The sequence below is a fragment of the Xiphophorus couchianus genome, chromosome 4, assembly GCF_001444195.1.
Source record: "Xiphophorus couchianus chromosome 4, X_couchianus-1.0, whole genome shotgun sequence".
NCBI lineage: Eukaryota > Metazoa > Chordata > Actinopteri > Cyprinodontiformes > Poeciliidae > Xiphophorus > Xiphophorus couchianus.
Window position 1 is genome coordinate 23684570 of NC_040231.1, and position 12183 is coordinate 23696752.

At 38.6% G+C, this 12183-nt stretch overlaps 1 protein-coding gene across 3 annotated transcripts; it reads right to left on the bottom strand.

The window, feature by feature from the left end:
• Positions 1–3246: 3246 nt before the first annotated feature.
• vegfd (vascular endothelial growth factor D) lies at positions 3247–10445 on the bottom strand. 3 transcript variants are annotated; one of them, XM_028014787.1, is made up of 9 exons: positions 7903–8221; positions 7497–7725; positions 5046–5262; positions 4858–4978; positions 4667–4736; positions 4452–4579; positions 4264–4379; positions 3963–4081; positions 3247–3528 (listed from the first exon to the last, which is right to left on the bottom strand). In XM_028014787.1, exons 2-8 carry the CDS (start codon positions 7602–7604, stop codon positions 3978–3980), a joined length of 864 nt encoding a protein of 287 aa, XP_027870588.1. In that variant the 5' UTR covers positions 7605–7725; positions 7903–8221; the 3' UTR covers positions 3247–3528; positions 3963–3977. The 3 variants fall into 3 exon arrangements, with proteins under 3 accessions (XP_027870588.1, XP_027870587.1, XP_027870589.1); XM_028014786.1 differs by having other exon boundaries at positions 3247–4081; positions 7903–8223; XM_028014788.1 differs by lacking the exons at positions 5046–5262; positions 7497–7725; positions 7903–8221 and adding exons at positions 8822–8994; positions 10297–10445 and having other exon boundaries at positions 3247–4081.
• Between the last annotated feature and the right edge of the window lie 1738 nt (positions 10446–12183).

Genomic DNA, 12183 nt, shown 5'->3' on the forward strand with positions numbered 1-12183 from the left:
AACAACATGCAAGAAATTTAAATCTATTCACAAAATTGTGATAGAATACCTTAGCCTGGTCTCATTGTTAGCTGGTTTTGTAAATAAGCAAGTTCCTGTCCACCATCAGCCTCATCAGAGGGGTCCTGCAGCAACCCTGTGTGTGATTTTTGCACATTTGGTGATGTCTGCCCACAGGATGAGTCTTTTCTTGATCCAGTGTTTCTGCATGGGTTTGTTGCCTTTTGTCATTTTACATTTAAGTCTTCTGTTTTTTAATTTTTTTTTTTTTTTAGAAATGCTCTAGAAATGAAGGCAGCAAGACCTTCAGGGACATCACATTATGCCTGGCTCTGACCAAGCTGACAGTCTTTAGGGGGGAAAAAAAGACATCTTTCTTACACCTTTATTACATAAAATTCACAGTATTGCCAATTAAAAAGGCAATATTGGCTCACAGGGGAAACTGAGCCAGTAAAGACTCAACCCTGTGTGAGTGTCACTGTGACAAATCTACAGCTGAGACTATAAACATGTTTCCTGGAAGAGTCAAGTTCTGCCTGCTTATTGTATTTAATGTGGTATCCTGTAATGTGATTTTGCTTTGGATTTGAACTTAAATTCATCATCTTGTTGCCGCTATGCTAAACCACCACTGGTTGAAGTTGTTTGTGGGTCTTCATATTTTCCAGTTGACATATTTTGACATATTCTCACATTGTTTTTTTTTTGATGCAAGTGAAAGTTCTTATTGAAATCAAGGTAAGAAGCATTAAGAGTTAAAAACATTAAACTAACCACAAACTGGCAATTTGGTTTGAATTGTCCTTTTCAATTAAAATATTTTTTTCTTCTCAGAAAGACAAGAGAAAAAGCAATATGGAAGAACCATATGTCTGGATCTTGGGTGGTTTGGTTTTTATAGCTTTTATTATTTTTCTGTGTTTTTCCCTTTGATTAGACTGTTTCACTTTAGTTCAGTCTGTTCTTAGTTATTTTAGTGAGTTCATCTTTGCCGTTTATTTCTTGTGTCCAGTTGTGGCCAAGTCTGTTTCCTCAGCTCCTCCTGCTGGTGTTTTTGTCTCTTTTCTCCTTTGTGTTATTTCCCTTTCCCTCTGCTTGCCTTCTGCTCTTCCCTCACAGCTGCATCCATTTTGTAATTAGTTCTGCTCCATTGTTCCAGCAATCACACCAGTATATAAGCACTTTTGTTTTATTCACTCCTTGCCATTTGCCTCATGTTTCCCTGGACCAACATGGATCCAGGCTTTACTTTTTGGTAATTATAAAGTCACAGCTGAATCCAAGACTTAGTGAACCAAGTACCAAACAACTAAATAGGGTTTATGTAAAAAAAAAAAAAAAGAAAAAAAAGGTGACACCGGGTGTTTATTCACCACTAAAACTAATAGCCAAATTTCATACCTGTCATGAAGTGCGGTTTGAAGTGGTGAGGCAGATGCTGAGGACCCAGGTAGGTGTGCAAAAATGATGATCTTTAATGACGTCCAAAGTATAAAGTCCAAAAAACCAGGCAGCACAGCTGAGCGGAAAGCTAATGCTCAATGCTGGTAGCAACTAGAAACACGAATGGACGGCGTGACAGATAGATAAACAAGACAAGGACCTGACAAAGACACAGAAACACAGGTGCCATTAAATACACAGACGTAATCACAGAACGAGACACACCTGGGAACAATCAAAGGGTAGACAGGACAACACGGAGACTCAAGACACAGAAATCCAAAATAAACACACAGAAAACTCAAATTAACACAGAAGAAAAACCAATCTTGACAATACTTCTTTGTAGGGATGAGATGTTGGAGCCTGTACACTGCTCTTACAGGCTTTTGTTTTGTGTCAATAAGCTAAATTTTCCAAGGTGAAAGGGCTGACTGAGAGAAACTTCAGAAATCTGTCAGTCTGAGCAGATGAGATCCTTTCACAATCCAAACTTTCATTAATCAGCTTGAAAAACAAACAAGGTCAGGATTTTGATATCATCTCAAAAGTATCCATTTTAGAAAGCAAGTTCTGTGTTAAAATAAAGATCTGATCAGATTTCCTCACAAATTAAGTTATAATTTTGTGTATAAAGACACAGTTATGAACCATGGGGATTTTCAGAGGATGGTTTACAGCTGCCTGTTAATTGTTAAAAATTGTTCTGGATAAGTGGGAGTCACTTTAAAGTATTCTAGGTTTGCATCATATTTATAGACAGACAGCCCCACTGTGTAGATGCTAACAATTTTAGTTATGTTTCCTAAAAGGTATTTGGTCATAAATGTACATATAAAAAAACATTTCAAGAATTAGATTATATTACTAGTTCGTTTATGCAATTTTTCCTTGAAACATTAGCAGAAAGAGTTCAACTTAGGTAAACATCAGGAACATTACAAGAAAAAGGAGTACTCCAATTCTACAAGAAGAGGGAGACAAAATTCTTCCTTTTGTCACCGCTAGCAGCAGCTGACTCCTTTTAGTTTGGCTTTTTTGAAAGGAAGAAGAAAAGAGAAACAAATTTGCTCCTCGGGTTTAAAGTATTTTGCGCTCACGACAGAGATGACTGCATTCAGACACTGCAATGTCTGACCTATTAATGAATCACAAAAATCAATTAAGAGCCTTGTACAGCAGGAATGTACCAACATCACGCCTTCCTCTTCACATTTTATCGACTGGAAGCATTGTTGTGGAAAGAAATTTCATAAACCCACGTGAAAATCAATTCTTTTTTCCTGCTTCAACAGCAAAATGAACAGAAAAACAAATGTTGGCCGTGACCATTGAGACTCTGAGTCTTTTGCTCGCCCTGCTTGCTCATGGCTCTGGGGTTTTTAAAGGAGACATTTTTAGATTTGAATAGATTTCCATTAAGAAGTCTGTGTTATTGTGCTCTTTTAAATTAGTCTGAGCAAGACTTTATTTATTACTATTTTTTATTCCCTACATATAATCAACTCTGATTGCAGAAGTTTACTTAAGAAGCTATTTTCTTCTAGTCATTTTTGACTTAAAAGGGCGACGATATAGCCTGTTTATGACAACTAAAGTTAGCATAGTTACTGATTAAGCTATAAAATGGCACTATGAGGCTGGAAAACACTTTTTTGTTGTTTTAAATCACGTTATAATGTTATTCAGACATTGGTAATAAAGAATGAAAGAATAAGTACAACTTTGATTATGAACCTGGAGTTCTGGGCTAACTTGGATGTAAACAGCAGAATATCAGAGAAACAAAGATATCAGCAGTTTTGAATTATAAAAATAATCTTTTATTGTGTATACTACACATTCAGCGCACAAGGAATGAATGCAATATCATACAAATTCATACACTGTACATTGATTAAAGCCTAATCCTGTCATGTTAAACCAGTCTATTAACGTGGTCAAGTGAGCTAATATAATTAAAGTGATTTGCATAAATAAGACTAAATAAATTATAGGACATTTTATGTTAGTCATTGCTCTCCATTGAGCAGCTTGTCGTAATTGTTATGTCCAGTGAAGCTCTACTTGGGCAGTTTGCACCTGCAAGGCAAAGAGAAATCAATGAGGATCATGAGGTACAAAGAGGAAGCCTTTCAGACTTTTATTTCCTATGGATTAAACTGAGTTCAGCGGCGGTCTTAGGAGCAGCACATTTTTATGTACAGAAAGCAAACTTTGGTTTTTTCTTCTCTTGAGTCAAGCAAGTTATTATTACCACCGCAAAGTATTTCGAAAAGGTCTTTCAGGCAGGTTAAATTAATCAAAGCAAAACAATTATACAAAACTATTATACATAATAGTGATTTTGTACAATCAGATTTTATAGGTCTGATCCTACAAAAGTTGGAACTTCATAAATTTGTTTCTTTTTCTGAAATGATTTGTTTTTACTCTGACAATATTTAATGTAATTGAAGGAGTAAAGATTTGGGGAAAACAAGGGAGTTTTAGATCAAACTCACTACCACTTCTACCTGAACAAATCTTTATCAAATTCCTGTGGGTGCCCACACAATTGGCTGAGGTCTGGGCAGACATTCACAGCGCTCCACGTCTATCTCACAGTCCGACAACCAGGACCTGGGGGGAAGCTCTGCACAAAAGAAGTTACTGATGCAATAGTGGTAGTGACAACATTCAAAACTCAACAAATTCCAGGGGAATATTTCTGCATGGTAAACCTTTCCCTTAAAAAAAAAAAAAAAACAACAAAAGCATGAGCCTTTAATTCTGGAACATGTCAAAAGACTGAGAAATATTTCACCAAAAACAAACCTGATGTACTGGAGGGGTAAGGTATGCATTTTTCATTTGAACAGTCCCAAATCCATCCACTAGCACAAAGTCTCCCAGAATCCTCTGCTTCCAACATCTGTCTCATCAGAGGGCAGCTGAACCACAAGGGGAAAACATGAACTCCAACAAAGGTGACAGCAAAGTGTTTTGAGACTTTCTCTACCCACCCACTGCGCCTGCGTTGCTGAGCGTTACGTCGAATTATTGCCGGCTCCATGCAGCTGCATGCGGTGTGGTTTGCGACTTTTATCAGCACGGGTTCTGGTACAAGTTTAAAAGGTGTAAAGCTGAAAATCTAAATCACAGACACAGAGTTGTTAAATTCAACTACTGAAAACTACTTTTACTCCTTCAAAACTCAACTGTATTGTGAGCTACTCACCGTTTTATTCACATATACAGTAGACGTATTCCTGCAGGTTAGGCCCTTGTCGTTACAGCAGCCACCACACCTGTCAGCAAGAATCAGAGCTTATCAACGACTGACATGATACTATGGTGTTAGGGATTATTTTTTCTCCACTGTAAAAGTGATTAAAAGTTGGATTACATGAACGTGTATGCAAAACTCACCTGTGGACAGATACACAGGGTGGCTTGAAGAAAACTGAGGTATGAAAGTCCAACTCCTGGGCCACATCGATGCACGTCTCCCTGGGCATACACTGAATACTCTGCCACTCTTCTTCTATGGCTAAAGAGGGAAAGCAATGATGAATAGTATTACAAACCCACATCCAGTGATTTGCACACGATCCAACCTTTAAGTATCTCCAGGCTAAACGGTGTTGCTGCGTAGCGTGTGGAGCGGTGCGACCCGACCGAAGGTGGAGAAGAGGAAGCCTCTGTTTGGACCTTTAGCGGCTGCGGCTTGAAGCGACACTTCCACAGCTTCCAGTCTGGGAAGTCTGTGAGTCGCAGTAGCTCGTCCAAACTGGAGGATGAGCGGACCTGCTTCTCCCACTGTCTCCTTGCCCCCTGGGTTCAAGAAAACACACAGAAACACTGAAACAATCCGTTAACTGGGGTGCAGTTATGATTGATTTGAAAGTTATTCATGAAAACTGGAAATTTTTTAGTGATAAGCATAATTCCACAATGAAAAAAGCAAACATTTAAATTAACATGATGCAGATGTCTTCATCAAGTGTGGCTATGGATTCAGAATTTAAATTTTATACACAATAGATGGTCAATTAGCATGAAAACTATAATCTGTGAATGCTTTAATTTCATTTTCAATATGACGGCTTTTAATATTCAGTATCAAATGAACATGAGAAAGTTGTACTATAAAGTGACATTAGCTGTCCATGCTGAGCTAAAGCTTATTGTTTTGTATTATGAAGGTGGATCTTTTTAAAGCCCAGCTGCATTTCTATGGTAACAGATGCTGATCTCATAATCTGCTGTGAAGTGATGTCCTGCTGAAATGAGTTAAGCATCTCAGTTTAAATTACATGTGAAAATCCTTCTGGTGCAAAACATTATTTTGTACACAGAAATCTCTGGAAAAACCCAGAGTGTCTCTGGCAGGCAGCTCATGTCACAGGATCGGTTTCATTACCGCTCCATGTTTTCTCCATTTGGGTATATTGACTCTCACTTGACGTTCACTTCAGAATCCCAAAGATTCAAAAATTGCTTTGCAGCCATTTTTTAGACTGATAAATAACTTAGTCTAGACTTACATTTTGTCATTTCCATGTGAAACCACCAACTGCATGCAGGTGTTTTTACACTAAATCTGGCTGTAATTGGTATTGATTTAACAACACTTGCTAATTGTCAGTGTGTAGCACCTTTTACATTAAACACATAACATCACCAACAGTATTTACAAATGCTAAAACAATTAAAATGCCAAGACACATGTGATGGATGTACAAAGAATAGCAAAATGTTGTAAGCTGGCCGTAACATTCTTGCTGGCACACCTCCAAAAGGAGTTTTAAAGCTGGGATTCAAGGGTGTGAGAAACCCATAAACCTCATGTCATGCTACCACAGGAAGGCAGAGTTCCCATGCTGACCAAACCAGAACAAAATAGAACCAGAGCCACTCAGAACCCCCATTGTTTGATAGAATCTAAAGTTGCTTAAGTGTAACTAAGCAGCCAAATCTACGTGATTTTAGATGCCATATCAGAAATAGTTTTTTGTGAAAGTAATATTTTTTTTTCAGCTCTAATTGCTCTACATTTTAAATGGTCAAGCATCTAAACTACATGAGAAGGAAACTGGAAAGCCCTTCAGATGAAAACAAGACCTTCCTAGACTAATGTCTGAGAAAAAAGTATGATCCCCTAAGGCAGGTCTGCAAACAGGGGTTGAGAACCATGAAATAATCAAAATGTTTGGTGTATTTCCAGTATAAGCTGAAATTGTGGGTTGTGACTGCGACTGAGTATCAGAGTCAATCTAAAGATTGTGCATAAAGAAACAACTGAAATTGAAAGAGTTTACCTGGATATATGCCTGCATAGTTTGTAATAAGTACAAATGAAGCCAAATGCCTAACATATTTCTAACTGGTATTCTTGTTAAAGCTAAATAGATGAGCATGGTTGCTGTTAGGACTAAACATGTGTGGGGGACCAGTTGCTGGGGACTTTAGATCAAGGAACCCACTCCCCCTCAATTAAAATATGACTCTATTCTCTCTCCTATAAATATTTTGTTTTGTTTTGTTATTAAAAAGCACTGTGTTTCATTGTCCATGTTAAGCTGAACATTCATATATATGTTGGTAACTATTCTGGCTGAGAGCGAAATGAGTTTAGAAAGGGACCAGTTTTGAACAGGCGCTTAGGACAGCCTTGGGTCCTAAGTTTCTGTGTTGAAGAACGTAAACTCAGTAGAACATAGCAGCCATAGTGTGACGTACGTCTGATTTATGAATGTTGTTTGTATTTTCAGAAAAAAAGGAAAGTAAAGAAAATGTACAACCACCTCATGTCCCGTCATCACTACTGTTCGAGTGTGCAACACATGCATCAGTCTACTGCCCTAGCAACAAGTGATTTAATTTATTATAAAACGTCTGAGCAAGATGCAATCTCAGACTCGTACAATGGCTTTGCTTATTGACCTGCGAGAAAAGGCCATCAGTTGCAAAATTATTATTCTTTTTGTCACTTTGTGCTTGCACATGGAATAAAACCTACAACAAAAACCTACAAAAATGATGCAAAGTTTCATAAATGAACTTACCGTGTTGCCACCATCCCTGTGCATGCTGGAGCTCATGTTTATCCAACCCAGCTCCAACAGCAAGAAAAAGATCCAGCACAGACTGCATTCCATCTTCTTCTTCATCATCCACAGCTGACTCCCAGTTTTCTGTGAGCAGGGCTGTGAAAGCTCTGAGAGTTTGCTGCCTCTCCAAATGCTGGATCAGCTGAGAGTCTCAGACCACACACTTTGTCTTTTCACGACTCATCTGCGTCAAAAAAACAAAACAAAAAAAAAAACTCTTGATCTTCCAGCTGCATGTAGAGTGTGTGTGTGTGTGTGTGTGTGTGTGTGTGTGTGTGTGTGTGTGTGCGTGCGTGTGTGTGTGTGTGTGTGTGTGTGTGTGTGTGTGTGTGTGTGTGTGTGTGTGTGTGTTTGAGCCAACCTGTTGCAGCAACCTAGTCAGCTATGATCCAAAAGGAGAGATGGGCTTTTAACCAGGACCTTCCTGCTAAAGCTTTGATGGAGAAGTTGAGGTTTCCAGTCAGATAATGAGGCTGCTAAACCTGCTGAGTAAAAAAGCTTTTTATTACTGCTGTATTTCAGAACTTCCTACTTTACGGCTTTGCTACCTTAAATGGCCTTAAATTTTATGGGCCAACAACCCTACGTGATAGTAGCTACGAAATTTAGTTTTGACAAAGTCTCAAGAGTTGCTAGTCTTACAGCACCAAGATATATGTAATATATCTATTAACTTATAAATTTCATTTCTATCATTTGTCAAGCCTAGACTTACTGAGCCGCTCCAGGAGCAGGGACATAGAATAGAATAGAATAGAATAGAATAGAATAGAATAGAATAGAAGTACTTTATTCATCCCAGCAGGGAAATTACTTACATGTGTTTTAAATATGATCCAGACCACCGTAACGTGTGACGGGAAATAAGATGCCAGCACCACACCCGTCTCCTAGACATCCTACTCTTCCAGACCCATTCTGTTTAGTATTTAATTTGCTGGAAATGTACACACACACACCTGGCAGACACACACACAAAAAACTTTTTTAAAAAGCTGCACAGTGGCGCAGCTGGTAGCACTGTTGATCTGCAGCAAGAAAATCCCAGGTTCAAATCCCAGCATGGGGTCTTTCTGAGTGTAGTTTGCATGTTCTCGCTGTGGAAGCGTGGGTTCTCACGGGGTGCTCTGGCTTCCTCCCACAGAGCACAAACATGAATGTTAAGTTAGTTGGTCTCTCTGAATTCTCCTTAGGTGTGAGTGTGCCTGGTGGTTTGTCCTGTCTGTGTCTGTGTTCGTGTTGCGCTGAAATGAACTGTCAGCCTGTCCAGGATGTCAAACCTTTAAGTATCTCCAGGCTAAACGATGTTGGTGCGTACTGTGCGGAGCGGTGCGACCCGGTCGGAGGTGGAAAAGAAGAAGCCTCTGTTTGGACTCGAGGCGGCTGCAGCTTCAAGCGACACTTCCACAGCTTCCAGTCCGGGACGTCTGTGAGCCGCAGTAACTCGTCCAAACTGGAGGATGATGCACAAAAAATAAATAAATCAATGGCATGCATATACTGTATAGTCTGCACCTTCAGATAATACCAGACTGTTTTGGTGAAGGAGTCTGGCTATGAATAATTATTATCTTGTAAGACAATTATTAATAAAACTAGTAATTTAGATGAAAATGACCAAGCTAGGGCACCAAATTGTTTAGTCTCAGTTACTATCTATAAATACTTGCCTGATAAGAGCTATCTTTCAAAACAATGAAGGGCAGCACAAGTGACTTATGCCGAGTAGCAATATTCTGCATATGTGTATGAAACAAACAACTTATCTGGATTATACAAGAGTTTATTAACAAAAGAGTTCAACTTTGCATTTGAAATTTTAATAAAAAAAAAATAAAATACTCACTACGCAACTAAAGCTACGGAGAAGAGAGTAAAATAATGAAAACTAAAGATTAAAAACATAAAAATAGAATCAATAAAATAATGCAATCATGTCACACTCCAGTAAGATAAACCAGATTTACTTCATGAGGTATTTTTATTACGTTAGTTAGTTTCAACTGATTCAGACTTGTACTCTTCATACAAACACCGGATATATGGAAAGAAAGAAACATTGAAAAAAAGAAATTAATTTAGTACAAAGCTGAAACATAACAAAATGATCTAATGTATCCATTCATCAAAGTCAGCTGGTTCTGATTTAGGCCAGACGACACACAGAGTTAAGAGACTTGAAACTCAAATAGCTGCTTTAGTCTCAGCATCCCTTCTTATCCTCTGGTGTCATTAAAACATCTGGTTGTGATTACAGTCAGTTAAGTGATTCTTCAGGATAACAAAGGACAGTAATCAAATGTAGCAAGATTTTATAGCAGAATATTAAAATCAGTTCAAATAAACCAAGAAAGCCTGTGAAAAGAAGTCCAGTGTCTGGAAGAGTCTGTTCTCATGCAAAGGGAGTTTCCTGAACCTGAACCTACCCAGTGAGAAACATCAGGAATTTATCCACCAGGTCAAGCGGTTACAATTATATAACAGTTAAATTACATGTTACTGATATGCAGCTTGGTACGCTCATATTTTCTACGTGATTTGGTGATTTTATGCAAATAAAAACACCATTAGTAAGTCACAGTAAGAAGTGGTCAAGTTTTATAGTGCAGTGCATGCTGATCCAGTTTAACTTACTAGACATATTCCTTACATATAACGTTTAAACTGTAAAGTTTCCTCAAAAATACTTTTAAAACATCTTTCAGCAAAGTCAAACATAAAGAGTGAGGTTGTTGGTAAAGAAAACCGAACTCACCACCAACAGCACTGAGAAAGGAAGCAGGTCCATCCTGTCAAACAAAGAAATGTTGTTACGAAGCAATGAAGAATTAGGCGTATGATTAAAAAAATTACAGCTTCGATTCCCAGCAATAAACAGGATTCTGACATTTTATCATTTCAAAGGTAACAACCAACAACCCAATGCTGGTCTAGTCCTGTTCAAACTACTGAATATGTTAACTCTATAATGCGCATGTCTACTGCAAGAGATACTTGGATAAAGTCATAGTCATACAGTCAAAACTAAATTAAATGCATCATTTCAACCTTATATAGGTCATTTCACAGCATGGATACTTCCAAACCTGCACATTTAAAATAGGTCTCAAGTGAACAACTAGGTGTTTTTGAGTAGGTCTGCTGTGATCCTTTTGTTATTTCCAGTCCATCCCTGGTTTGAACAACAATGCTTTTACTAGTATTTATTTAAGGTCAATTCATGAGAAAACAGTATCAGAGGAGAATTCTGAGAGGGGAAAAAAAACAACAACGCTGACCAAAAAGAGTTCCAAGCTAAAAACATCTTATTCACCCCAACTACTCAACTTCCAGAAGCTCGTTTTTCAGCCACAGGGCAGGATGGATATTTTCGAGGAGCAATTATCCGAGGCCATGAGGAAGTACGTACCAAAACGTTAAATTCAGTTTTGGTCCGACGCAGTGGAAGAATGTCTCACCGTTCTTATTTTCTCATAATGCAGAAAATCAAATCTGATTTTGGAGATCATCAATCATTGTTCCTTCTGCCTCTAAACTCATAATAGCCGATCCTCTCTGCCATGAATGATTGCAGTATTTATGTTATAAACCACACACACCATGACGTTTGTCTCAGCGGGAGAGTTTTCACAGGAGTTTGGCTCGGTGTGTCTTGAACACCAGGAAGGGCAAAAACAAACATCCATAAAACACAGGTGACCGTGTGTCCACAGTTTGACTTCGCTCCGACCACGCCAGACACTTTACACTCTAATGGCTTTAAAGAATTTACAGTTTTACCCATTCTTGATCTCCAAGCTTAAAACCTTGGAGATCCCCAAACTCAGTCAGGGTGGAGTTACAGGTGATATCTAGCAAAGTCCTTAGGAGTGAAGGCACGTGTTTGTTTGTGAAAAATCTTTATATTTCAATGGCCTGTTCATCATCAAATAAACAGAAACCCGTTTGCTGCGGTTCCTAAATCTTCTCATTTGATCCAATAAGCAAATACCTAAATGTCTATATGCCTTATTTGGTCTGTGTGTTACTGTGTGTTGGCCTGTTTACCACAATGTTTGACCGCGGTGGTTGGAAGGACTGTTTGGAAAAAGGAAGCTAAAAATGAGGAACAGAACATTCTTGAGGAACATTCTTTTGGCATGCGGATGATGACTTGCAGTTTTGTGGCGTCTCCTGGTTGTTTTCCTACATGTGTGAACAGCGGTGGATTCTGAGGAGGCGTCTGATTGAGAAAGTGTGAACTGATGACAAACTGTGGCCAGCTGTGAGGCTGAGAGTGAAGCATGACTACAGGCTCAGTGCAGCTCAGGATAAGCTAACCCCTCTGAACGAGGCATGAGAGAGGCAGAGCCGGGGAGAACCATCGGTCTGGACTGCATTCACCCCAACCAGATTGGGCCGTACACTCTACCTCCCCCTGCTCACCCATTTGACTGGGTAGACATTGTTGTTTTAACTATAAGTTTAATCAAAATGTAAAGTCTTAAGCTAAGTCTTCATAGTCCCTCCACTACTTTTTTTTCAGTGGAAGATTAAACAGCTGTAACAGTAGTAGTTGTATAATCTTGACTCACTACTGAAAAAAAATGTAGGACCCTTAAAATAAAGGCTTATTTTAAGCCTTTTAACTTATCTCGACCAA

Excerpts from the sequence above, each read along its gene's own strand:
- vegfd (XM_028014786.1), bottom strand. The coding sequence starts at position 7,604 with ATGATGAAGAAGAAGATGGAATGCAGTCTGTGCTGGATCTTTTTCTTG. Across the intron at positions 4,737-4,857 it reads CCCTGTGTATCTGTCCACAG|GTGTGGTGGCTGCTGTAACG; the intron begins GTGAGTTTTGCA and ends TCTTGCTGACAG. Across the intron at positions 4,380-4,451 it reads CAGCAACGCAGGCGCAGTGG|CTGCCCTCTGATGAGACAGA; the intron begins GTGGGTAGAGAA and ends CTTGTGGTTCAG.